Source organism: Chlamydotis macqueenii, chromosome Z, assembly GCF_036417535.1.
Source record: "Chlamydotis macqueenii isolate bChlMac1 chromosome Z, bChlMac1.mat, whole genome shotgun sequence".
NCBI lineage: Eukaryota > Metazoa > Chordata > Aves > Otidiformes > Otididae > Chlamydotis > Chlamydotis macqueenii.
In genome coordinates, this window is record NC_141593.1 from 36,696,801 (window position 1) to 36,723,469 (window position 26,669).

The following is a 26,669-nucleotide window of genomic DNA, read 5'->3' on the forward strand; positions in this document are numbered from 1 at the left end:
GTGGTTTTGGGTGAATATCGTTTGTCTTAAGAGAGCAAGGGAATCTAAAAGTAAGTCAGATTAGAGTGTGTGTATGATATTTTTATGTTGAACCTCACTGTGATTAAGCATAATCCCTCTTGCTGTCTGTATTTCTCATTGATTTATTTTTGTGCTGTTGTGTTAGCAGCATTGTGAAAGTTCTAATCCTACACAAAATCTTTAAGATATTAATGCTGAGAACTTTGTAAGATCTTACAGTTTCTTCTCTTGGAGTATGTAAAGGATGTTTATTTACCCAATATTATTTCTTCCAGTATATTAGACTCTCTTATGATAGCAGTTTGGATCAGCTGTTGCACCTGATGGTTAAAGAATGGCAGATGGAGTTGCCAAAGCTAGTGATCTCTGTTCATGGAGGCATTCAAAATTTCAAGCTTCCCTCAAAGGTCAAGCAGGTTTTCAGCAAAGGATTGGTGAAGGCTGCTGAGACTACAGGAGCATGGATAATTACAGAAGGCATCAACAGTGGTACTGCAATTATTTTTTCTTTCTTCAGTCTTCCTCTCGTGTTCTTCATTTAGGGCAAACACAATGAAATTGTTTGATAATTTCTAATATTTTAGCACAAAATGGAGCTTTTTTTTTTTTAAGAAACAATACACAATTCAAAGGGTGACATTACCTTCCTGAGCTGTTGACAGGCATTCTGAGTATTTTTAATATTTTTTTTAGTTAAAGAACAGAATATTCTGCATGTAGTAAGAAACATTTATAGCAGATAACCAGAACTTACTTAGTTAATTTTATCTGCTTCATTCAAATATATAGGTTCTGACTGTGACTGATGTTTTTGAAACAGTTTTTACATCTAAATTTAACTTGTGTTTTATAATTAAGAACATTTTGAATTATGATAATCCATTAATTAGCCTGTTTTGTCTGAAACACCCTGTAGACTATTCTCAAAAACTGAGATGGTCAGTAAGCCATGGAACTGAAACAGTTTTACCATTAGCAACATATATGAGTGTTATTACTTACAAATACATGTTGAGTTTGAAGCATTGGTGCATTGCGTCTGTACCTTACAATTCCTGCAGTGTACATCAAATATACAAGTAGAGTGAGATGATTTGTTTCTGGTTAAAACATAACCATAGAATACATTAAATGATGAGAAGCCCTTTAATTGGTGTCCTGAGGCAGGTCTCTGAATGTAGAAGAAAAATGATGATTTAATTATCTGTTTAGGAGTGTCCAGGCATGTGGGGGATGCACTGAAAGGCCGCACCTCACCGCACCTCAGAAAGATCTGTGCTGTTGGGATCCCTCCCTGGGGTATCATTGAGAACCAGAGGGATCTCATTGGAAAAGATGTGAGTTGGACACATTTTAATAATGAAAGCCTATATGTTTGGGGGATGTTATAGCTTTCTTGCATACTTTCTTTTCTACTTGCTTCATTTCACTAGTTTGATATTTTTTCTCAGTAATAGAGGCTTAGATTTTGCTCAGCAGTAGATTTGTGTGGCATGTTGAGGCATTGTATTTTGCTTTTTGTATGTAAATTAATAGTTTAAAACTATTTCTTTTCTTACAGGAAATTGCCATTCCTTTTTGAAATTTTGTAATTAATTAAGCAATTATTTTGTGATTGCAAATGATCTATTTCTATATTCATGTGATTCAGGATGAACAATCAGGTTAAATGGTATACACAAATAGGCTATTAATATGTGTAATTTTTATTCATAAACTAGAACTTTATGTGAGTGCCAGTGTGAGGGCACAATCTGCATAACTGTCTAAAAACACTTGACAAGTAAGGTAAAGCTGTTCCTGTTAAATGATAGCTCATGTATTTTTAATGGGAATACACCCAGGAAAAATACGCCATATTGTGTTTCAGCTGTTGCAAAGAAAGGCAGGCGATGACTCTGCCTAAGGACTGAAAGCCCAATCAGAAATGCTTTCTATGATAGTAATTGTGGTTTTATTGCTGTTAAGAATCAAATGAAACCCCATGTTTGAGTGGAGCAGCAAAAAGTGTGATGGAGACTTTCAGAGGATCATGATACATTGAAGAAATATATATAAGCGAAGCAACAGAAACGGTAATATTTTGTTGGTCTCTTTGAAGATCTTTTTGTTTTGGTTTTCTTAGGTAGTTTGCCTGTACCAGACTCTCGGTAATCCACTCAGCAAGCTAAGTACCCTCAACAGCATGCATTCTCATTTTCTAATGGCAGATGATGGGACAGTAGGCAAATATGGGAATGAAATGATGCTCAGGAGGAATTTGGAGAAATACCTATCACTTCAGAAAATACACACAAGTGAGTACTGCTGTGCTCAGCTTTATCTCAGAAAAAAAAACTGTCCTAAAAGTCATGGAGGTACTTGACGTTTCTTACTGCATGTTGTACATCTTCATTTGCCATAGATTTCACTGAGGTTGAAAGTTGTTAATTGCATGTGTCTTGAACTCTGATTATCATGAAAATGAAAAGGACAGCATTTTTATAAAGCATTATGCATTTGGGCTAACTCACATTTTGGTTTCTCAGTTGTAGAGACATCTAAATAACTCAGATTATTTAGTAAGTATTGAAAGTTTGATCACCTTGCAATTTTGCTTAGTCTCTATATCAGCACTAGACAGTTTCCCAGAATTTTGTTAGGTGGAAAAATTGTCAATCAGTGGAATTTGAATCCTTCTTCTCCTGTTCATTATGTTTATCATCTTTCTTCTATATTGCAAGCCTGTGACCTCCTCATGTGCAAAAACTAAGACTGGTTTACCTTCAGCCAATGTTTGTTTATCAGATTGCATAACTTCCATTGTTTGCCTATACAGTAACTGAGTCATGGTACAGAATTCATGAATGAAATATTTATTACATAGAAATGTTTGGTTTTTTTTTAATACACTAGAGTATCTAAATTATTTGTGGAAATTCACTCTTATCTAGTGATTTAAATCTTGATGTATGTTAAAAAGACATTAGCAGAGTTATGATGTTGTATCCTTGTTTCGTTTATCTGCTCACATTGTAGTATTTACAAACTTTGAAACTTACGCTATTTTTAATGTGTTCGTATTTAGAGATTATTACTCAGCCTCTTACATCTTTTCTTACCATGAGTTTTTGCAAGTCAGACATACTCTTGTTTATCCATTTCTATTGGATCTTATTTGAAATTTATTTCTGGTTGTTAAAAAAACCCTCCCTGCTACCGTAAGACTTGAGAAAGTCTGTAAAGACGTGCTGATTACTTTTCTATGTGTGTAGGTAAATAAATGGATATTCACAAAATTTCAAATGCTGTCAACGTCCTTCTCTGTGAGAGTTGTTGTAAAAGGCAGAGGGATATTCTGAAGGATGTTTTTTCTTTCCAATGCTAGGGCTGCTTACAATTATATCAGGAGTTTTTAATGGTCTTTTTGGTCTGATTGCAGTAGTTCTGTGAAAATCTTAAAAAGTGTAAGTCAAATTAGAGGTGATGAAGGCGTGATTTCTTCTCCATTGAGCAAAGCATCAGGCTCCTTCATGAGTATTTATTTACCAGGTGTTCTGATTTTTTTGTGTGACTGAGATCTGTTTGTAACTGGTTAGGTGTGTTTTGAAACAGGAATGGGCCAAGGTGTACCTGTAGTTGTGTTGGTGGTGGAAGGAGGCCCCAATGTGATCCTAATGGTGTGGGAGTACGTGAGGGCCAGCCCAGCTGTCCCTGTGGTGGTCTATGAGGGCACTGGCAGAGCTGCAGATATCCTGGCTTTTACCCACAAACACACGGGTGATACGGGGTGAGTATTGACATAATGCCCCTCCTGCTTGGTCTGTCATATTGGGAGGGACCTGAAAATGCCTGTCTCAAAACCGCTGAGATAATTTTTAATGCTTCTAGTAATTACCCTGCCATCGTCTTTTGCTGGCTTTTACTTCTGTGAATTGAGAGCAGTTTCTTACTTCCCTGCCTCAAACTAGTGCTGAAAGAATTACTTTGCCAAATTTACTAAGGCTTTTTGGAAGAGGAAAAAGGAACTACATCTATCTATTTTGAGTTACTATAATAGTAACTTTTGGTGAGGGACACTGCTGGATGACTTCAAAGTGCCTGCTGGGTGTTAAGTCAATCCTTTCTCCTTCCATCAGTATTCTGTAAGAGGGCTTGGATTTGGGTTGCACAAAGCTCTTGAGGCTATGGCTGGGGTTAGTTGGTGTAGGAGCCTCAGGCTAGGGTAGAAGGAGGAGTAAGATTCCTTGGCTTTGGCTTTGTTTTACCCAGTGCTAACCCAGATTTGTCATCCTCATCTAGCTGTAACTGCTTATGTTACCTCCAGTGCAGCCTCAGCTGCAGACTCTATTAAACCTACCTTGATGAAGATTTTATGTCTAAAATGGAAATAAATATATAATAAATATATAATTAATATTTTTCTGAAAGTTTTTCAAAGTCAAAAGAGCTTTTTAAACAAAAAAAAAATCAAATTTTAAAAAGGTGGATGATTACTCTGATTAAAAAAATGAACAATTTAATAAACTTTATATCCTAATTGTTTATTATATTTTCTAGATATTCTTTTGAGGAGTGGTGTTTTTCCCTAGTGTGTTGTATTGAGAACTTTAAAAAAAAATTCCTGCCATTTCAAAAGAAAAGGGAAATATGGATGGAAAGATTAACAGAAGGATAACTGAGGAAAAAAAATGGGAGAGTTATGAAGCCTAGTGAACAAATAATGAGGAACTGAATTTTATCCCTTTATGATTATTGAAAGGAAGAAAAAGTTTTCTGAACTTTTAGTGATTTTTAGCTCTGTATTCACAGACTGTCCTTTGAACATTGTTGACTTTTTCATTTGTCCTATTTTCAGTCATATATATATATGGTCAGAACTAATGCTTGTGTTAATAATTAATGTTTTGTTGAAAGAAGGCAGAAATAAGTCAATAGAGAAGTAGAAATAAGAAATTTCTCATATTTCTCTGCTTAGCACAAGTTTTGTCTTTTGCTCAGGTGCCATTTGAACTGGTAAGAAGTAGCTAAAAATATGCTTATTCTTGCCTGTATACCTGTTTTTCAGGGAGCTGCGCCCTCAAGTCAAGGAGGAGGTCGTAGTGATGATTCAAAACACTTTTTGCTTGGGACAGAAGCAGTCTAGTCATCTATTTCACATATTGATGGAATGCATGAAGCATAGAGAGTCCGTGAGTGAGGTTCACACTCTGAGTTTATGATGTTTTCATTTGCTGTTATCCTTTTTGCTCTTTCTGTGGTGGGTTGGTGTGGGCACAGCAGTTGTAGAAATAATAGTGTTTTCTCTAGTAAAAGATAACAGAAAGGTGTCTGTGCTAATTTATATATCGTTTAGCTTCACAGAACTTGTTTGTTTAACTCAGGCATCAGTGGTTGCTTATGAAATTACAGCCTTGCTGATTTTAGTGAAAGGCCAGACTTTTTTTTTTTGAGTAATTAAAATAATTCCTACTTTTTTTTTCTTCTCTAGTGGTGTCTTATTTGTAATTTAGAAATGTTTCCATTCATTCTTCTACTCATAACAAAATTGTGCTAGAAATTGTTTCTGAGTATTGAAATATATTTTCAAAATGTACTGGGCATGTTTAGTGCCTCAGGTGCTGGTTTATGCGTAGAATCATAGAGTGATTTGAGTTGGAAGAGACCTTAAAGATCATCCTTCCTGTCATTGTCTGGGATGCCTTCCAGCCTTCCAGTAGACCAAGTCACTCAAAACCCTGTCGAACCTGGACTTGAGTACTTCCAGGGATGGGGCTTCCACAACTTCTCTGCGCAACCTGTTCCAGTGCCTCACCACCCTCAGAGTAAAGAATTTCTTCCTTATATCTAATCTAAATCTACCCTCTTTCAGTTTGAAGCCCCTCATCCTGTCACTATGCTCCCTGTTAAAAGAGTCTGTCCCCATCTTTCCTATAGACCCCCTTTAAGTACTGGAAGACCGCTATAAGATCTTGCTGGAGCCTTCTTTGCTCCAGGCTAAACAACCTCAGGTCTCTCAGCCTGTCTTCACAGGGGAGGTGCTCCAGCCCCCTGATCATCCTCATGGCCCTCCTCTGGACACGCTTGAGCAGGTTCATGTTTTTGTTAGGCTGGGGGCCCCAGAGCTGGACACAGTACTCCAGATGAGGTCTTGTGAGAGTGGAGTAGATGGGGAGAATCACCTCCTTCAACCTTCTGGCCACACTTTGATGCAGCCCAAGATGTACTTGGATTTCTGGGCTGCAAGGGCACATTGCCAGCTTACGTCCATTTTTTCATCAGACAACACCCTCAAGTCGTTCTCCACAGGTCTGCTCTCAGTCCACTAATCACACAGCCCGTCTCTGTGTTTGGGATTGGCCTGACCCATGTGCAGGACCTTACACTTGGCCTTGTTGAACTTCATTAATTTTACATGACCCCATCTCTCCAGCTGGTCAAGGTCCCTCTGGATGGCATCCCTTCCCTCTAGAGTATTAGCCACGCTACTCGACTTGGTGTCATCTGCAGACTTCGTGAGGGTGCACTCAATCCCACTGTCCATGTCGCTAACAAAGATGTTAAATAATCCTGATCCCAATACTGACCCTTGAGGAATGCCACTCATCACCCATCTCCACCAGGCTGTTAAGCCATTGATCACAAGTCTCTGAGTGTGACCGTCCAACCAATTCCTTATCTAACAAGTGGTCCTGTCCTGGTTCTGACTAGCATAGAGTTAACATTCACCTCAGCTGGGAGGGGAGCTGGAGCTGGTGGTCCCTATGGCTTCCACCAGCCATACTTCCCCTTACTAAATAAAACCAGGACAGGTCCATTCCTCAAGTCCATGTCTCTCCATTTTAGAGACAAGGAGGTTTTGTGGGACAGAGTCAGATGCTTTGCATAAGTCCAGGTAGATGATGTCGATTGCTCTTCCCTTATCCACCGAAGATGCAACCCTGTCATAGAAGGCCACCAAATTTGTCAGGCACAATTTGTGCTTAGTGAAGCCATGTTGGTTGTCATCAGTCACCTCTCTGTTTTCCATGTGCCTTAGCATGGTTTCCAGGAGGATCTGCTCCATGATCTTGCCATGCACAGAGATGAGACTGGCTGGCCTGTAGTTCCCCAGGTCTCCCTTTTTAGACTTTTTAAAAATGAAGAGTATGTTTCTCCTTTTATAGTAAACGGGAACATCACCATTCTGCCACGACTTCTCAAGTATGATGGAGTAGCAAGTGTTTGTTATGGGGGTAATTATGATTGTAGCAATGACCACTAAAATGAAAACTACCTAATATGTTTTACTTTATTTGAGTGTCTGTTTTCAAGTTGAAAACTGAGTAGATATCAACCTTGTTGCATTTTTACATTTCTCAATTTTAAAGGCTAATCAAAAGGCAATAGATTATGTAGTAGGTTGATGTCAGTTTGCCTGAGATGCCTGTGCATTAAAAAGCTAAATGATACATTTTCTGTCTGAAAAGAAGGAAAGTGATGTCTGGGCTTTTGCCATTGTTTGTGTTGAAATGTGTATAATTTAATCTACACAGCCTTTAGCAAGAAGAAATAACTAGAGACTTCTTTACCTCACCTCAAATAGTGTACTTCTGCAATTCTAACAGATAACCATATTTGATGCGGAGTCAGAAGATCAGCAGGACATTGATTTGGCAATTCTGACTGCACTCTTGAAAGGTACTTGTCTAAAAATATGACCTATTTTCATCTGACGTATGATGTGACGTGCAAGTCCCAATGGCTTACCTTTTCAAAGCAAAGGAGTAACATCACTGTATGAGAACTGGTAGGTCCTTTGCTTTTTTTCTAGGTACAAATATGTCCGCTTCAGATCAACTAGATTTGGCGTTGGCCTGGAACCAGCTAGACATTGCCAAGAAACACATATTGGTTTATGGACAACACTGGAAGGTATTATCTTTTAATTTTCACAGTGTCTTCACACTTTAGTATGATGACTAATTTTCTGTGATTTGCATTTGTCAGGCTTTAATAAGGAATAGTTTGATGCTTGGAGTCAGTCTTCTGGACTTTGATTTTGGACTGACAGTCTTTGATTTTGCAGGGGCATTATTCTCAAAATTGTGGAGTATTCAACTACAGAGTGCATGAGATGAAAAATCAAACACATTTATTTCCCCAGAGAAGCGGTGGTATCTAAAATGCCTGTAGTTTTTGCTGCTAGCTTTTCCAAATAATATCAGTGATCCCCCTGGATATGTATACCTCAAGCCTGTGTTGACAGTCATTGTGATCAAGGATATGTCATTGTAGGCCAGAGTACTTTCTCCAAAGGAGTAAACTCCAGAGGAGTGTTGCCTCTATTTTCCTGGCTCTAGACAGAAACACAGAAATCATGGACCTTTATGATGTTATCAGGTAAAAAAAAAAAGGTAGAATTAACTATGCTAACATGGTATAATGACATTATTTCAGATACTGTTTCTTAGGAATAGCTGCAGTGAAGGCAAGCTGTGATTTAGACGTTACCTACCTGTGTGTGAAAGGACATACAGTAGCAACTGAATCAGTCATTTAAATTGTGTTTTTCAAATTTTCAGGTATTATCCAGTATTTAAGTATAACCCTCCTTAAGTGAGTATTTATATGCATAGTACAATTTTTATAGATGCTAAACATAAAATTGTATGTACCTCAACACATTCTATTCACATTTGTTATAAAAGTAAATATTTTATTCAAGAGTTGATATCTGATCCTTCCAGAAGTGCTTTTTAAGTTTTCCCTTCCATATATTAGAAGGTTGATTTTTCCAGTCAAGAGTGCCTTTTCTTCTTTACAACATAAATTTTGGAAAATTAACAGCGGGTATTTGTTTTTTGAGTTATGGTAGCTGGTTGTTTGACACAAGAGAGTTTAAGTTATATATCAAGAGTCTGTATTTTCCTGCGGTGTATAAGGCTGAGTACATGGAGGACTAAGCCTGAAATGTCTACAACTGGGAATCCATGAATGAAAGGATTTGTTGTTATTGTTGTTACCTCTTTGGGCTCAGTTCACTGTATGTGAAGTGGAGATGATCTTGTCATGTTCTTGCACAAAAATAAATGGTATCGAGTGCCCACTGAAGGGCAAAGAAGGAAATTGCTGGTTTCATTTTCAGGATTTGAATGGTGTGTGAATAATACGGGATGTGCCAAGCCTGGGACAATAAAGTTAGAAAAAAATGTTGAATAGCTCCCTGCTAAGAGAGCATCATTTACTGTGTGAGCTAAATAAGACTAAACCCTCTGGGAAAACACACTGTATGATTGAGCATTGAATAATTGTATCAATATTCACAAAGATTAATTTTCTGATAACTTTTGACTGCTTGACTGCCTAACCTTAACGGTTCTGTCCAACAGATTTCTGTTTTATGAAATATGGAAAAGGTTTGTGTATATACAATGACGTGTATATTTTTATCTTTATGATTTTTTTTTACAATACCTTGTTATGTTTTGACTCTATGAAGAAAATGTGTTGTCCCCAATGTCTTCTTTCATTTTTTATAGCACGTACGTTTTTAAACGTGTTTATTTATTTTTTTGCCTTCTGCAACTCTGCTATGAACTGTGGATAAGCTTTATTGAAGCATATTTGTGTAAGGTATTAAAGAAAGAGGAACATCATCAATCTTACTGCTTGAAGTTCTGTACTCTTGGAGTTAGAGAGAAGCATTATGCTTTTGCAGTTTTTATCACTGAAGATATATGTTGGCAAGGCCTCTGAGTCTGCATCATTCCTTTGTGTTTACATGACAATCGTGGCAGGTGAAACTTGCTTTGACTAGTGAATTAGTATAAATTATATAATAATGGGATAATAGAGCCACAGAATAGAATCATAGAATTGGTTAGGTTGGAAAAGACCTTTAAGATCGTCAAGTCCAACTGTAGACCTGACACTGACAAGTCCACCACTAAACCATGTCCACATCTGCACATCCTTTAACTACCTCCAGGGATGGTGACTCAACCAGTTCCCTGAGCAGCCTGTTCCAGTGCTTGATAACCTTTTCAGTGAATAAATTTTTCCTAATATCCAATCTAAACCTCATCTGGCACAACTTGAGGCTGTTTCCTCTTGTCCTATCTCTTGTTGCTTGGGAAAAGAGACTGACACCCACCTCATTACAATCTGCTTTCAGGTGGTTGTAGAGAGCGATAAGGTCTCCCTCGAGCCTCTTTTTTCTCCAGACTAAACAACCCCAGTTCCCTCAGCTGCTCTTCATCAGACTTGTTCTCTAGACCCTTCACCAGCTTTGTTGTTCTTCTTTGGATGCGCTCTTGTAGTGACGGGCCCGAAACTGAACACAGTATTCAAGGTGCAGTCTCACCAGTGCTGGGTACAGGAGGAGGATCACTTTCCTGCTGGCCACACTGTTTCTGATATAGGCCAGAATGCTGTTGGCCTTTTTGGCCACCTAGGCACACTGCCTGCTCGTAATCAGGAGACTGTCGACCAACACCCAGACAGGCAGCTTTCTAGCCACTCTTCCCCATGACTGTAGCGTTGTGTGGGGTTGTTGTGATCCAAGTGCAGGATGCGGCACTTAGCCTTCCTGAACATCATGCAATTGACCTCAGCCCATTGATCCAGCCTGCCCAGATCCCTTTATAGAGCCTTTCTACCCTTTAGCAGATCAACTCTCCTGTCCAACTTAGTGTCATCTGCAAACTTACTGAGGCAGCACTCGATCTCCTCATCCGGATCTGACCCCAATACTGAGCCCTGGGGAACACCACTTGTGAACAGCTGCCAACTGGATTTGACTCCATTAACCACTACTCTTTGGGCCCAGCCGTCTAGCCATTTTTTTACCCAGAGAAGACACCTGTCCAAACCACGAGCAGCAGGTTTTTCCAGGAGAATGGTGTGGGAAATGGAATCAAATACTTTACTAAATAAAGAGATCTTAAACTGAGAATGTTAAATTTTAGTGGCAGTTTACTGCCTGATATTTTCACTTGATGCCTTCTGTTTCTTGGTGAAAAGGAGGCTGAAAGGGAGACCTTATTGCTCTCTACAGCTAGCTGAAAGGAGGTTGTAGCAAGGTGCGTGCTGATTGCTTTTCCCAAGTAGCAAGAGACAGGAGGAGGGAAAACAGCCTCAAGTTGCAGCAAGGGAAATTTAGATGGGATATTAGGAAAAATTTATTCACTGAAAGGATTGCCAGGCATTGGAACAGGCTGCCGAAGGGAGTGATTGAGTCACCATCCCTGGAGGTATTGAAAAGATGTGCAGATGTGGCACTTAGGGACATGGTTTAGTTGCGGACTTGTCAGTGTTAGGTTAATGGTTGGACTTGACGATCTTAAAGGTCTTTTCTGACCTAACCGATTCTATAATTCTATGTGTATGGGAAATAACAAATAACATTTTACTAGTTCCCAGTGCTTTGACACAGAAGATTTTAGAGAACTATTGCATAGTCCCTCCTCTTATTTTCTGGCTGATTATCTATTCAGTTTTTCCATATTTCTGAACAAACTTTTCTGCTCTTCTGTGCACTTTTTTTCAGGTCTTAAAGTCTTCTTTTGGGATAGGCAGACCAGCACTGTACCCAGTATTCAAGATATGGGGTTCTTCATTGAGAGTAGTGAAAAACTAATATTTTATACAGTATTCTGTATTCATCTAAGTATAAATCCTAGTAGTCTGCATGCCTTTTTTACTTGTTTCCAACTTACATTCAGTTTACATTCATGCTTTCAGAAGATATGTCCACTAACATTTTTTCTGAGTTAATTTCAAGAGTGATGTGCAGGTAGGATTGTTTCCCAAATGCACATTATTTCACATTTACCAGTATTTAATGTCGCCTGGGTTTTTTTGCTGGTTAGCCTATGTTATAAGATTTTTCTGTACCTCTTCGCAACCAGTTTTACTATACTGAGTATTTTCATATCATCAGCAGTATTGTCAAGTCAGTATTCATTTGTGGCATTTTCTTGGTCTCACACCACTATTTATAATCTTTTTCCCTGCCGCTTGATCAGTTATTAAGCAATTGAAGGAAGTTTTGCCTTGTGACAGCTTAATGTGTTTAGAAGTCCTTCAAGAAAGCCATCATCTATAGCTTTTGTGGAGATACAGACATACTGTATCAATTGGACAGCCTTATCCTCATTGTCTCTGCCAAAATTCTTGTAGAGTTCTGATTTCATTCTACAAAATGACTACCTTGTTTCCTCTTACTCTGTTGCGTTTACCTATGTCGCTATTATTGCTGTTCCTTATTGTAGTTTAATTATACTTGTCCTTACAAAGTTCTAACTGTATTGATATGCCATATGTTGACAACTTTATACTCCTTTGTTTCTTTTAACAATTGGCATATTTTCTACTATCTTTCGTTACGCTGTTAGAGGGGCTGATTTCAGCTATACATCAGTTTCCTGGGAACTCTTAGGTGAATACCACCTGGTCCTGACAATTTGCTACCACTTTATGGATGGCTTCTATAATCTTTTCTACTGACACTTCTATTTGACACAGTTCCTCAGATTTGTCTGCCATAGACAAATTAGCTTTGATGTAGGACTTTTCCTAACATGTTCTGCAGTGAGCAGTGAGGCAATGAATTAATTTGCCATTTCTGCAATAGCCTTGTCTCCTTGTGTGTTTCTTTTATACCTTGATCATCCTCTGGCTTTGCAGATTCACTGGCAGTCCCCCTACTAATGCTCCTCTGCTCCTGATATGTTGTTCATATCCATTTCAGTGCAATTGTTCAGCATCATTTTGAATGAAAAGTCATTGTCAAATAATGAGTATGTTCTCCCCTTCAAGTAAGATGTGAAGAGCTCATAATAAACAAGCCTTACATCTCTTGCTGCCTTTCCAAGCAAAAATTAGAATTACATATATTCCTGAAAGTTTTTCTTTCGACTAAGCAGGAAAAAAAATCTTAAATAACAATATTTTCTTCATTCATTGTAAAGAAGAAAGAAAAAAGAAAATGCACAAGAATAGTTTTAAAGTTTTCTTTTGACTTAGTTGCTTTCTTAATTGAAGAGGTATACCTCTCTGACTGTCAGGGTCTACAGTTTTTGCATGGTTATTGTGGTTATGTGTTCAAATTTTGAATTCAATGTTTAAGCAACAATTTTTAGGTGATTGTCCATGCAGTCTTAGTATTTTTCTGTCTATTTAAGTGTTTTAAGGAAACATGCACAATTATGCACAGATTGTGACCATTTCCTTTTAAAACGGTGGTTCTAAAAGTTCAGAAGGTAAAGATTGTAACCAGCTGTAACTATGTTTCTGCATAAATGTCAGCTCAGTCTCAAATGGACTTTAAAACAAAGAATGTCATTCTAATAGTTACCAGACGACTGTCTAAACCTCTTTAGACACACTGCCAGCACAAGGAATGACTGCTCTAGGAAATTTAGTACAAGAATGGTTACTTTGAGATATTTCCACAAGAAACACCAATAACTCGGGAACAGTGCACAAATTTTCTTTTTACATGTGACAATTTTGAAAAATAAATTGGTCATGCTTTAGTATCACTTCTGCGAAACGTAAATACGTATGTGGAAAGGACTAATTCCACTTGCCAGGTTAGCAATAGCACCTGCCGCACTTGTGTGCCAGCGCCTTCATTCTGCTCACCCCACTGCGTTTTCTGTGCATACGTGTTCTGTAGAAATTCTTTATATGGATTTATATGAACCTCATATGTCCAACTCCTTTGCTATTTTACATGTAGAAATCCTACTGAGCTCTGTGCAAGTGCCATGAGTAGAGCGCTTTCACCATTTGGACACTGTTGTAGGTAGAGCTCTGCTTTGTAGTTTCTTTGAGAAAGTTTATCCTAACACACATTGTCTCTCATATTTGAAAAGAAGTCTACTTTAAAGAACCTCAAGTTCTATAGAGAGATCTTGAAATACAGTACCTTGAAGTGGCTTTTGTTATATGTCAAAAAAGAAAGTCTTCCCTCCACCCCCTGTATTATCATACATTAGCTTCTGAAGTGAATTAAAGACTAAGGAATGTATCAGAGTCTGGTTGTAAAGTTAGATTTAGTTACAATGTATCAGAGTCTGGTTGTAAAGTTAGATCTGTAGAAGTCTCTACAGAGTTTGAGTTTATGGAGACTCTGTTTTAGAGCCCCTCTCTGTTGGATTTTTTTATGCAGATGCTTCCTCCAGCATATTTTTCTTTTGTGCTGTGCTCTTCAAATATACATAAAGACAAATCATTGTGATAAAGAGATCCCTAGCTGTTCAGGAATGTTTTAGGACAGAAATTTTCTAAGCTTTTCCTTCACCTCTGTCCTTCTGGAGGTTGGTGCCTTGGAGCAGGCAATGCTGGATGCTTTAGTGATGGACCGTGTGGATTTTGTGAAGCTGTTAATAGAGCATGGAGTTAACATGCACCGTTTTCTTACCATATCTCGTTTGGAAGAACTCTACAATACAGTGAGTATTTGAAGTCCAAGTGTACAACTTTAGGTAAGAATGCCTAGAAAGAATACTGTTTTGCTTAAGAGATTTGATAATCAGGCAATGTTTTTAGGAAGGATTTCTGAAAATAATTGGAAATTAATGGATTATTATAGCTTTTGATTGTAATGTTGGAGTAGTGTCCCAGCTTTTTATTTTTGATTCATTTGACATGAACTAGATGTTCATGTGAGTACACCACCTGAAGCTCATGAGAAATATTTTCTGATTTTAATCTAGTATGCTTATATTTCTGAAAAGTTGTTTATATGTTGTTTAACCAAAGTGATACCAACTTCTTTCTAGAATATGTAAAGATTTAAGATAGTAGAGGTGTTGCGGATTCATACTGAAATGTTTTTGAAGAGTTTTGTGGGGAGAGTTTCAGTGAGGAGAGTTTGAATTGCAGTAGCTTATCCCAAAGGTCTTTTAGCTGCTTTCTTTTATTGTATTGATTTTCTGATGTAAAGTGACATGTTTGTTTACTGTATTTTCTTTTTACACCACAGAAGCAAGGACCATCAAATCTACTGTTGCAGCACTTAATTCGAGATGTGAAACAGGTAATAGACACAGGAAAAGATGCAGAGCAAAAATGGTAGCTTAGAACTTCAGTGTCCACTGGCACAATGCTATTAGGTAATACAGGGGAATTTTAGGAATAGAAGTGATGGGTTCATTACTGCGCTCCTATATCTACTTAATGGTTTTATCTTCATCCCACTGTTCCCCCTAAGCAATTAACTAGCATTCTACTACTGGATGCTCCCAAAAGTCCCGTACCTTAATTTCAAAGCTAAGCAGTTCGTGTGGATCAGACTCTCTTTCTCAAGTTACCAAAGTGACATTATGAAGTGATTGTACAAAAGACCTAGACAATTAGTGCAGTAATTATGCTCGTTGCTTTAAGGTTTTCTTTTTTTTTCTCTCAAAGCTAAGAAGGTCTTTCGTTGTTGAGCAGTAACAAAAAGATACTGTGACAAGATATAGTATTATTTTAATATGCTGCATTGCCTAGGAGAACAGAAGGTGGCAGTAGATGACTACTGCATGGAGCACTGGCTCTGTTAGTAGTTTAGCGGCAGCCTTGCTATTTAGCTGCGCGGTTAATTTGTGTTTCTGTTATCTATTGTACCTCACAGCACTGCTTAGCCAGGAAGGGATGAGCTGATCTTTCTGTATCTAGTCTCCACTGCAGGAGATGCTTAGATCCAAAACTAGTTTAATTGGTTAATTCTTTCCAGGATGTGAATACTAAGATAAAATAAAATACTAAGTCTAGCTGTTTGCAGAGCTCTGTGGTCTCAAATAGTGCTTTTGGCACTGCAAATGGAATAGTGGAATTTAGATGGAAAATGGGTGCACAGTTTCAAAACTTTCTGTGCTGTTGGGTAAGCTAAACTCACTTGGGACCTGCAAACAGGTCTAAGCACTGAAAAGCCTTTTTCACCTGAGTTTTTGTAAGTATATGTAAGTGCTCTGTGAATGTGTTGTGCAGCTGCAGTCTTATTAGATATGGTAACATAGGAGCTGTGACAGTCACCAGAGTGATGTGACCATGGATTTCAGAATATTTTCTCGATTAGTATAACCAGCTTTACTGCTGCTATATTTGAATGCAGATGCATTGCCGTCTGTCTTGATCTCATAAAATGTGCTTTTTAGTGCAGAAAAGTACCTACAAGTATAGATAGTAAAAAATACTTGCCTAACTGTCAATGACAGAGCTGGGAAGCTCTGTCTTGTGAGAGCTGCTTTTGCCCCAGAGGCCTCAGCATGTTGATGCCTTGTGTTCCCCAGGGCTGAGTGGCCTTAGCTGGCTGTACGGAGTCTTGTCACTAAAGTCCATTGAAAAAAACCCTCAGTCTAGTTAAGAAAATTACTTTTCACAGTCTGAAGGGCATACACCGCTAGGAATACATAATGCCTCTGATGCCATCTATGTGCAGGCCCATTTTTTACCTCCAAGAGTTGTGTTTAAAGGTTCTACTAGTAATTTTTAAAATCTGCATGGAAGATAATCTGTTCTTCAGATAATTTGTCACAAACCCTGTGTCTTGGAAGGACAGTGGAGGTAAACTGGGAAGCAGTGGTGCTTTAAAGAGAAGTGGTGAGAGATTCAGAAGGTACAGCTAATGCATGTGCAGCTGCTGTCCTAGTTGTCGTGACAGTCTTGAGCCTCTACAAGAGATTACCTGTCTCCAGGAATTACTCTACAATGTTAAATACATGCTTCATCCACTTCTTCATTTTTAATTAATGATCTAGTTCAGTGAGAAAATCGTACCATGCTAGTTTTCTCTTGTTATGAGACTAAGCAGATTTTTATCAGTCTCTCTGGCTATTGGTGATTAACCTGAAGAGCCGTTACCCTCACTGTTGAATGCAGCTGGTCTTGCGAACATTGCAATATATGTGCCTATGCAATGTGGGTACAGTGGACTGTAGATGTCACACTTTTCAGGCTGAAAATGTGGATGTGCCTGCATTCTCCCTCCTAGGGGAGTTTCATATACCTAATGAATGTGTACACTTCTGACAGATGCAGGAGCTCTCAGTTGGACCTTCTTCCAGACTCCCCTCATAGTAGTAGGATTCTGACATAGTTGAATGTTGCATCATGAAATGCTTGTGACATTTGGTGTTTCAGAACACCCTTTCCTTGGATTACAAGATATCACTGATTGATATTGGGCTGGTGATAGAGTACCTCCTTGGTGGAGCTTATCGGAGCAGCTACACAAGGAAGCATTTCCGAATTCTCTACAATGATCTCTACAGAAAACACAAGGTAACTTCTATGAAATGGCTACCACTGGTCACCAAGAAAAGCCAAAATGTGACACCTGAAAATAGCTCACGTTATCATTTTGCTTTGGCTGAAAAGCATCAGCTAAATGTATACTGTGCTTGTCTGTTTTACGAATCTCTTCACCAACTGTGGAGTTCAAAATCCCTCCCCAAACCATTCTCTGCCCAACAAGACTACCAGTGATTGTTAGATTAACTGTTAGTTCAGTAAATTTACGTTTGTGTCTGGTAGCCAGGTTGTGTTCTTTGTCTGTCATCCATCAATAAAGATGCTATTGGGGATATCAGTATTTTGAATTTGGAGATTCAGAAAAAAATGTATTTTAAAAATCAGATATGAAACAGACTCTTTTTTCCTTGATGGTGTTGGCTCCAGTGGTAGTTATAGTGATTGCTGACTCAGTAGTCTTTGAATAACATCAGTTTCTGCAGGCACCATTGCAATCAGAGATAAGTACAGCCAAACTTAATCTCTAATTTGCATTTCTCTGCTTATGTTTTATGGTATGCCTTTGGACCTAGAGAGTGCTCTCCAGCTTTTCTCAGAGCCTGTCTCATTCCCTTCATCAGAGTAATCAGACCAGTAGCAGAATGGGTTCTGCTGAAAGTACTTTGCATTCTCAGTTCTTCAGAACAGCACAGCCTTACAAATACAAGGTAATATAATTGCTTATTCTAGACATTGCTTAGGACATATTAGGCTGCTAATTATTTTATTGAGAGATTTTAGATGTATGTTGGTAAGGCCGTTGTCATAATTCTACTTAAATTCCAATGGAAGCATTTTACTGCTCACTATTCATGAAGTGCAGGTCTTGCAGTTTTAATACTGAAATCAAGCTCAGGCGACTCCTGTGATGCTTTTTAACTGACATCCATTTGTTGCCAAGGGCTTTCGTTCACTGAAATGCAGCATCACCCAATTTCTGAACATCAAGCATGGGTGAAAACTCTTCTTATTTGGACACAACAGTAGGAATTCACTGATTTTCCTGATGTTTTCTTGTGATTGCTTATTAAAATCGCTACAGTAAGCCTGCTAGGAAGAGATACAGTTCTGTTGTCTGGAAAATGATGATAGAGTATTTTCTTTCAAAGAAAGAATGAGAAAGAGCAAAGATTGCCACATACTTATATCTGACAGATGAGACATAAAGTACAATGGATTTAATGGCTTTATTGGAATTAGTCTAAGCCAAAATGAACCTATTATAGAACTGAGACAACCTCACTTATACCAGTAAGACTTTTTCTTTGCCTTTAATGGAGAAATATCCAGACATGAAAGTATAGCAAGTTTTCATTACAAGTGTGACAGACAGTTAAAATCTTTGTTAAGTATCACAGGTCAATAGTGTGTTTTTCAGTCTACTGATTGCTTTTTCTTCTATCATGTCATAAGTACAAGAAAAGAGTGAAAGTAGGATCTTGGTGTCGTGGGGTTTGTAGACTGCCCAACACTGTGGAGAGGGAGGCTATAAATGGCATGAGTACAGAGCAAGGATTGTTTTTCCTCCACTGATGTTACCAGCTTTTAGCATTGGAAATCTCAATGTGATCCTAGCTGTTGTTTATGACTTAAATGTATATAAAGATCAAATAGTTTGCTACTTGCAGTTTTGTGTGCAGTTTGATTTACATTAATCTGGACCTCAGCTGTTTATTGAGATTTTCTTTTTTTTTTTTTTGAAAAACAATTTTATAGGAAAGATCTACTGCTTTTCATAAGTCTAAGAAGAAATCAAAAGAGGATATAAACTTTGCAGAGAACTATGAGTCATCTGGCTTTATCTACCCCTATAACGACCTCCTGGTTTGGGCAGTACTAATGAAAAGGCAGAAGATGGCAATGTTCTTCTGGCAGCATGGAGAGGAAGCCATGGTCAAAGCTGTTGTGGCTTGTAAACTCTACAGGGCAATGGCACATGAAGCTAAACAGAGCAACATGGTGGATGACACTTCAGAAGAACTCAAGAAGTACTCAAAGTATGAGTTCTCCCTTCACTTTTGTTAATAAAGTTCTGCAGTCCTTAGAATGGTTAGGTATTTCCCTAATTCACTAAGAGCTGTTAAGGTTAGCGATGCCGTGGACTACAGAGTATAAAAGAAATACTTTCAGCTGCCTACTTTTCATATGATATAATGGAGCTATGTATTGGGTGCAGTCTGGTCGAGAGTTAAAGGAAAGCTATTAGCATGTTATCTACCTGCATAGTTGAAAATTAAAATAGAGGAGAGTAATGCGTGGCTCACTGTCTGCTAAACGGTCATGTGGAAGATTGAAATTTCCCTTACAGCTTCCCTTCCAGTTCGACCTCTTAAAAAGCTGAAGGCGTGTATGTGTGGAACTTTTCAAATCTGTAACGTGTGGTAATGAACAAACTAAAATCAGTACTTAAATCCTGCTCTGTGTAAGACCTAAAGAAAAATATATGCTGAAATAACTGAATAAAAAGTGAAATAGACCAAGAATTTTCTTCAGGTTTGTAGTTTCGTGTTAGTGTTTTCTGGCAGTTTTTCTTGTTAATGACATATTGTATGCTTCGTAGACATCATGCCTCAGATTCAGTATAATAAAATGTCCTGTCTTGTTTTGCATGCATCTCGAAAGCTTAATTTAAAGGAAAGTGTATCTTTCTTGAGGAGTCTTCCCTACAAAGAGGTTTAAGAGCCAGTGTAAAAGAATAGATTTTTGCAGCTGTCTGCAATGCTTACCCACCGTGGTGAGTCTGTTGTTGATGGAAATACACAGACCTTTGTAGGGTCCATTTTGATCGCTCAGTGAGATTAAAAACAAAACACATAAAAAAAAATAGAAAACAAGGTGACCCTAAACCTTGTGATTAGGACTAAAATTAGGACTCCAAATTATTTTGCACTAGATATATTGATAAAGCAACTGCAAAAAAAAAAAGGTATACTTACAGAGATTGTTAGCTGAATTTTAGTTAATAGAGTTTTCAAACCAACCTCCCTTGTTACATTAACTGTTAATTCCTTTGTGCTCTAGGGAATTTGGGCAGCTTGCCTTAGATGTGCTGGAGAAAGCATTTAAACAAAATGAGCAGATGGCCATGAAGTTGCTGACCTATGAACTGAAAAACTGGAGCAACTCAACTTGCTTAAAACTAGCAGTGTCTGTGGGGCTGCGGCCCTTTGTATCCCATACTTGCACGCAGATGCTGCTGACTGATATGTGGATGGGACGCCTGAAGATGCGGAAGAACTCCTGGTTTAAGGTAATGTCACTTTAGCTTTTTCTGAGCATTTAGATGCTGTTTAGATGCTTTATACATGTCTTTGTGATTATGAATGTGTCTAATGCAGATTCAGACAGATGTACTTAAGCATGGATTGGAATGTGCACATCTGGGAGAGGAAAAGCGGGAGGGAAGACAACACTTGCTTCTGTTTTATGTCTTTGCAAAAGCAACTGAAGGATGACGTTAGGAGAATGCATTTTGTGAGGTTTTTTTGCTGTTCCCATTCTCTCAGCACCCTTCAGTCTCTCTCCACCTGCTCTTGCTGCTCTGTATTGCTGGTTCTCCGACAGAGCTGATGGTGTGAGGAATGCCCTCCAGACATAGGGAGCAGTATCTAAAGTATCCACAGATACCATGACACTCTTCAAAGCCACTAAACAGTCAAGAGCAGTAACTTTGGAGGCTATAGGAGTATGATACAGAGATTCCCTGCACCAGTGGCTCCCTCCCACGCCGGTGGAATTGCACTGGGTTTGTGCTGGCACCATGCATGGCTGACTATGACCTCAGGGCTATGCTGTCACTGCTGAGTTTATTTCCTTAATTTTGTGTCTCTCTTTTAGGTCATTATGAGTATTCTTCTGCCTCCCACCATCTTGATGCTGGAGTTCAAAAGCAAGGCAGAAATGTCTCATGTGCCTCAGTCACAAGACTTCCACCAGTTCACGTGGTATCATGGGGATCAGTGCCCAACCAGCTCTAGAGATGCCTTGTCTTTGGTTAGTCTGTAATGATCAGTCATTTACGTGTCAAGGTCTATCTGTATACCACAGTATAATCCTGAGAAGTGAAGAGAAGGTGGTCAGGTGGAAGTGTTGGGGCTCAGTTGTAAAGAAGTAGGGGTTTGATCCTTGGTTTTGATACAGACTGAAGTGACCTTCAGTCAAGTCACTTCATCTGTCCTGGGTATCACTTCTGTTCTGGTCATAATGAGAAAATCCTTCTGAACCTCACAGAAGTGTAATGAAATTATAAGTATCTGTCAGTTAGAGAGGTATTTTAGAGCACATCAAGCTGCAGATAAATACCTTAGTAATCTTATATACCAGATAATCTAAGAATGGTTTCATATCATAGACAAAATCACATGTGTAAAACTCAATTCTGGTTGCCCAGTCGAGCTGTTTAAAGCAGGGAAGCAGCAGAACTGAGGCAGTCTAGGTCCCGTCCTCTCCCACTCACTCCTTCCTCGCACTGTCCCTGGCGAGCAGCCTCTGCCCCACGTCTCAGCTGCAGCCTCTACCTCAGTCCATGGCCATCCTTTGCTTAGTGTCTCCTTGTGATTTTGTTTCCTGAATTACATCATAGCCCTTCCAGAGACCTAGCTCCTGCCCTCCTTCTTGAAAAACAGGGTATCTCTACTTCTGCATCGCTTGAGCCTAGCACAGATGCCATTTAAAGCACAAGAGAAGCACTGTACTTTTGGTTTAGTCACCTGAACTGAGTCCTGAAACACTCTGAATGGACCTGTAGTTGCATAAAAGTCCTTATTCAGCCTGTCTGTGGAGAGCCTCCAGTACAGGTGAAGTTTTGCCTTTTAATTTCTGAATTCCCCCAGACTTCTGCTAAGCAGAATTGCTTGTCCTTTCTTTTTCTCATTCTCCACAAAGATTCCTTGGACTGAAGAGTTCCAAAAGTTTTCAGACTGAGGTAGACAGGAGACATGGCGAATTTCTATGCAACAGGATAAAGGTTGGTGAGGTGTTAACCAATGACAACAGAATTGTCAAGTGAGAGCTGTCAGGCAATCTTTTTTTACTCTGTTCTGCTTATCATACAGCAGATAAACATTGTAGATTGTGTGGGACCTTCTCAGGTAACTTTCAATTTGTGTAAAATAAAAGAGAGTGGATTGTTGTTGAGGGCTTTTGCAGCAGCATGGTAGGCCTGTCAATACCATGCTTGTGTTTTCTCTCTCTGATGCAGAAAAATCATAGAATCATAGAATGGTTTGGGTTGGAAGGGACCTTTAAAGGTCATCTAGTCCAACCCCCCTGCAAGGAGCAGGGAGATCTTCAACTACATCAGGTTGCTCAGAGCTTCATCCAGCCTGGCCTTGAAAGTTTCCAGGGATGGGGCATCTACCACCTCTCTGGGCAACCTGCTCCACTCACTCCATCACCCTCATTGTAAAAAATTTCTTCTGTATATCCAGTCTGCATCTACCTCCATTTAGTTTAAAACCATTACCCCTTGTCCTATCACAACAGGCTCTGCTGAAGATCTTCTCCCTGTCTTTGCTGTAAGCCTCCTTTAGGTATTCGTAGGCTGCAATAAGGTCTTCCCAGAGCCTCCCTTCTCCAGGCTGAACAGCCCTAACTCTCTCAGCCTGTCCTCACAGGAGAGGTGCTCCAGCCCTCTCATCATCTTTGTGGCCCTCTTCTGGACCTGCTCAAGCAGGTCCACATCGTTCTTATGTTGAGGGCTCCAGAGCTGGACGCAATACTGCAGGTAGGGTCTTACAAGAGTGGAATGGAGGGGCAAAATCACCTCCCTTGACCTGCTTGCCATGCTTTGAAAATACTCAAAGCCGTTATCTCCCGCAGTGTCTGTCTAATATAGTCAGTTTAAAAGTGTTTTTTTGTGGAGCTAGGTAACAGATACGATACAGAGGACAGGCCAATTGTAGTCATTTGCAGCAGGACCACCCCTGCAGTCTGGTAAAAGGCAACACAGCAATATGCATAAGCACTTTTCTGACCTACAGACCAGGGCTGCCTCCTTACTGCGTTAGTAGTAAGCTTAAGTTCTTAGTTTTTCTAATATAGAGGGATGTTTAAAACAAAAGGTCAAGTTAACACTTTTTCTTAAATACTCTGATATGAAATATTATAGAAAAATTTACAGAAAATTTCAGCAGTGTACGTGTACCATATAAAGCATCTTTCTCACACAGTCATAAATTCCAGTGACCTGCTGCAGCTGGAAATTGCAATCTTTCATGGGACAAATTCTCTTCTTCACCTTGGAGGAGATGACGTTAAGAGATTGGGATGATTCTGTTCATCAGATTCGCTGGTTTTGCACTTTTCTGAGTCTAATGTGATGGAAAAAAAAAAATCAGTTTTCCCCCGATAATCCAAGGAAATGTTGTGTAGTAGGGACAAATATATCACACAAAAAGTGCTATACTGCAGATGTCTAGTAGTAGTAAGTTTTATCATTGATATTAGCCAATTGGCCAGCATTGAAACAAAACTGAACAAGGTAGTTTGATTCCCTCAGCCTTGTCCAGCTGTTAGCTATTTATAGTTCCTTCAGGCCTCTCTCTTTCATCTCTGAAAACCCCTTTCAGCACCTTCTGGTTTTGTCAGTTGCCCATTGCTGTGTGTCTGCAGCTTTTCTTAGGCTTCAGCAGCAATCAGGTATTTGTACTTTCAGAGGGGTACTCAGACAAGTGTCAAATTTTGGATATAGAATCAAATGTGTTAGCTTTTTTTTGTGGTTTTGTTTTGTTTTGTTTTTATTTTACTGAAGATAAAGAAAGAAGTGGGTTTTTTTGTAGGTAGATCTTTGTAAGAGAGTACTTATGTCATCCTCATTTTCTAATCAGATGTACAGTACATCAAAAACGGCAATTAGATTCTGTATTTAGCATTTCACTGTCTTGACATTTTCTGTGTAACTGTATATATGAGCAGAAATGTAATGCTTATTTCCTTATTTCAGAATGTGCCACAGTTGTCAGTGGAGTTCTAGCTAACAGTTAGGTCATATTGGGAGTTTTTATTTATCTGTATTTCACAGATGGAGAAAGGGAGGCATAGAGTGATTAAGTGACTTTGCTTAAAGACTTAAAGAAATGTGTGGTAGAAACAGGAGTAGATTCAGGTCTGCTCGTGTCCAGTCCACTGCCTGAGGTCATAAGAGCAAATGCTAAGTGAGTATTTCCGGTAGAAAAATGTGCATGTTAATAATTGCAAATGAGATCATTGTAACCAGACAAAATCAAGCTACAGTAATGGTTTGACAGAACAAAAAGCCATTACAGAACAAAGCTTAAACATCTGTGCCTGTCTCCTCTCAAACATGACACATCCTTTGCAATCATAGACCATGGTTTCTTACTTTTAAAATACTCTTTCCTTTCAAAGAAGGATTGTGATGTGGAGAAGGTTGCTCAGAAGTCTGATGAAAGCCAAGTAGACGGTGGACAAGGAAACCTGCCGAGCACTAGAAAAATCTATGAGTTCTACAATGCACCAATTGTCAAGTTCTGGTTTCACACGGTTGGTCATCACTCTAGAACTTGGTTTGCTAAAACCCTCCTTTGATCCTTCAAATACCACTTGGTGCTGCTTTTACTTTGCCTAGTGTGGATTTTCAGCCACTTAGTGGTGGGGGTGTATGGGAAGACATTTGAATATTTCTCTCACAATTAAGTGAAAAGTGTTGCTATTACAATCATGCAGCTATATTGAAAAAAAATAACACAAAACAAACAAAAAACCAATTATAAGAAACTAAAAAAACCCCAAGCACAGCCTTTTTGCAGTGGTTAATTGCACATGTAGAGATAGTTTTGAAGATGGCCTGAAATACCTCCCAGATATTCATATCCCTTTTTTTAGAAACTGTTTCTGAAGGAGTTAATATTAATCTGTAGGAGATCATTTGGTACAGAGAAATATACATTTATTAAGTAAATTTTAGTAACTAGCCTTCTGTCAGTATAGCTTAGGATGTTTAAGATCAGGCTCCCTGTTGGGTCAAACCACCATATACATAAACTGTTAGTCCTTTAACAGGGTGTGGTTAACATCTTTTTAGGTTGTTAATCTATTATCTCATATACATTTATAATGTATTCTGGTACCTTTAAAAATATGTGCTTTCCACCTGATGTTGTTCTTCATGTGTTTTGGAAGGCAGTGATTAAGCAGCAGTGATTCACGTAGCTTTGAGAATGGTTACTTGCTTCTACAGGAGGTGAGGATAAAAGCACAGCACTGCCTTTACATTCAGGTAACAGTGTGCAGATGAAATAATCTGCCTCATATATGAGTTCTGGGCCTGGGTGAACATACACTGCAGTAGTTCGTCTTCTGCTCCCATTTTTCAACACTAAAGCACTAATTTCCAAATTATATTTATAGATATTCCTGTAAAAAATACTTTGGAGAACTGGAGGAAAGGTTTTGGGCTCAAAAATCTGACAGTGCCCCAGTAGTTTGAATACATATAGTCAAGATAATAATCTATTTATATACTTGTGGAAATTTTTTGGAGATTTTTGTGTGTATGGATCATATACCCTGTGTTTTGTAGATGGCGTACATGGCATTTCTCATGCTCTTCACTTACACGGTGTTGGTGAAGATGGAACCAAGACCAAGTGTGCAAGAGTGGCTTGTTATCATTTATATTTTCAGCACTGCTATTGAAAAAGTGAGGGAGGTAAGCTTTTCCATTCACACTTCTCATCTATAGAAGATATATTGTAAGCAAGAGAATACTGTAAATTGCAGAATGCCAAATCCTACATTATTTTTGTAGAGAATTTAGCAGAGGAAGGAATCATACAAGGCATTTGTTTCTGAGTAGTCTTTTGTTTGAAGACCAGTACTTGAGCTTTGAAACTGCATCTTAAAGTTTTTCCTTAAATCTCTGTTTTTCTGGGTAAAGCTAGTAGTAACTGCAGGTTACTTGAGAGTAATTGTGCTGAATTGAGATTTGGAACCCTGATGTAGGCACCTGTTTCTTAATTTTTTGAGTGGACCATTAGATTTCTTATGACAAACATGGAATTTGTCTTTATATATTTACCTTGGATGTGGACATTGTTATCAATTAGTAGGTGTTATGTGTAGAATAATCTATGTCTCTCCATCAAGTCTAACTGACCCTCTATAAAAGATACTGGAAAAAAAACACCATCAACTTTTAATGCTGGATTCATTGAGCATGGCAAAATTATATTCCATTCAAAATTAATTGCAATTATTTGCAGTTGATGAGATCTGAGCTTCTGAACATGACTTGACCTCCAAACTTGAGGCTGAGAGCAAATGCAGCTATGGATTTCCCAGGTTATCGTATCTGATTGGACGTATCTTCACTGTAGAATCTGCACATAGTGAACAGCAGTAGTGTGAATTGTCATTTATTTGACATTCAAAATGCTGTACTT

General features: G+C 38.7%; 1 protein-coding gene across 1 annotated transcript in view; it reads left to right on the forward strand.

The window, feature by feature from the left end:
- Positions 1 to 26,669, forward strand: part of TRPM6 (transient receptor potential cation channel subfamily M member 6) — an 83,163-nt gene that overhangs the window by 19,431 nt on the left and 37,063 nt on the right. Inside the window, exons 5-20 of the mRNA XM_086769878.1 lie at positions 297 to 510; positions 1,234 to 1,358; positions 2,147 to 2,318; positions 3,616 to 3,790; positions 5,069 to 5,192; positions 7,608 to 7,680; positions 7,814 to 7,914; positions 14,307 to 14,441; positions 14,975 to 15,028; positions 17,116 to 17,256; positions 17,799 to 17,933; positions 18,982 to 19,262; positions 20,287 to 20,515; positions 21,103 to 21,258; positions 24,634 to 24,768; positions 25,808 to 25,936. Coding sequence (XP_086626004.1) covers positions 297 to 510; positions 1,234 to 1,358; positions 2,147 to 2,318; positions 3,616 to 3,790; positions 5,069 to 5,192; positions 7,608 to 7,680; positions 7,814 to 7,914; positions 14,307 to 14,441; positions 14,975 to 15,028; positions 17,116 to 17,256; positions 17,799 to 17,933; positions 18,982 to 19,262; positions 20,287 to 20,515; positions 21,103 to 21,258; positions 24,634 to 24,768; positions 25,808 to 25,936 — 2,379 coding nt within the window. The remainder of the gene's footprint in view (positions 1 to 296; positions 511 to 1,233; positions 1,359 to 2,146; positions 2,319 to 3,615; positions 3,791 to 5,068; positions 5,193 to 7,607; positions 7,681 to 7,813; positions 7,915 to 14,306; positions 14,442 to 14,974; positions 15,029 to 17,115; positions 17,257 to 17,798; positions 17,934 to 18,981; positions 19,263 to 20,286; positions 20,516 to 21,102; positions 21,259 to 24,633; positions 24,769 to 25,807; positions 25,937 to 26,669) is intronic.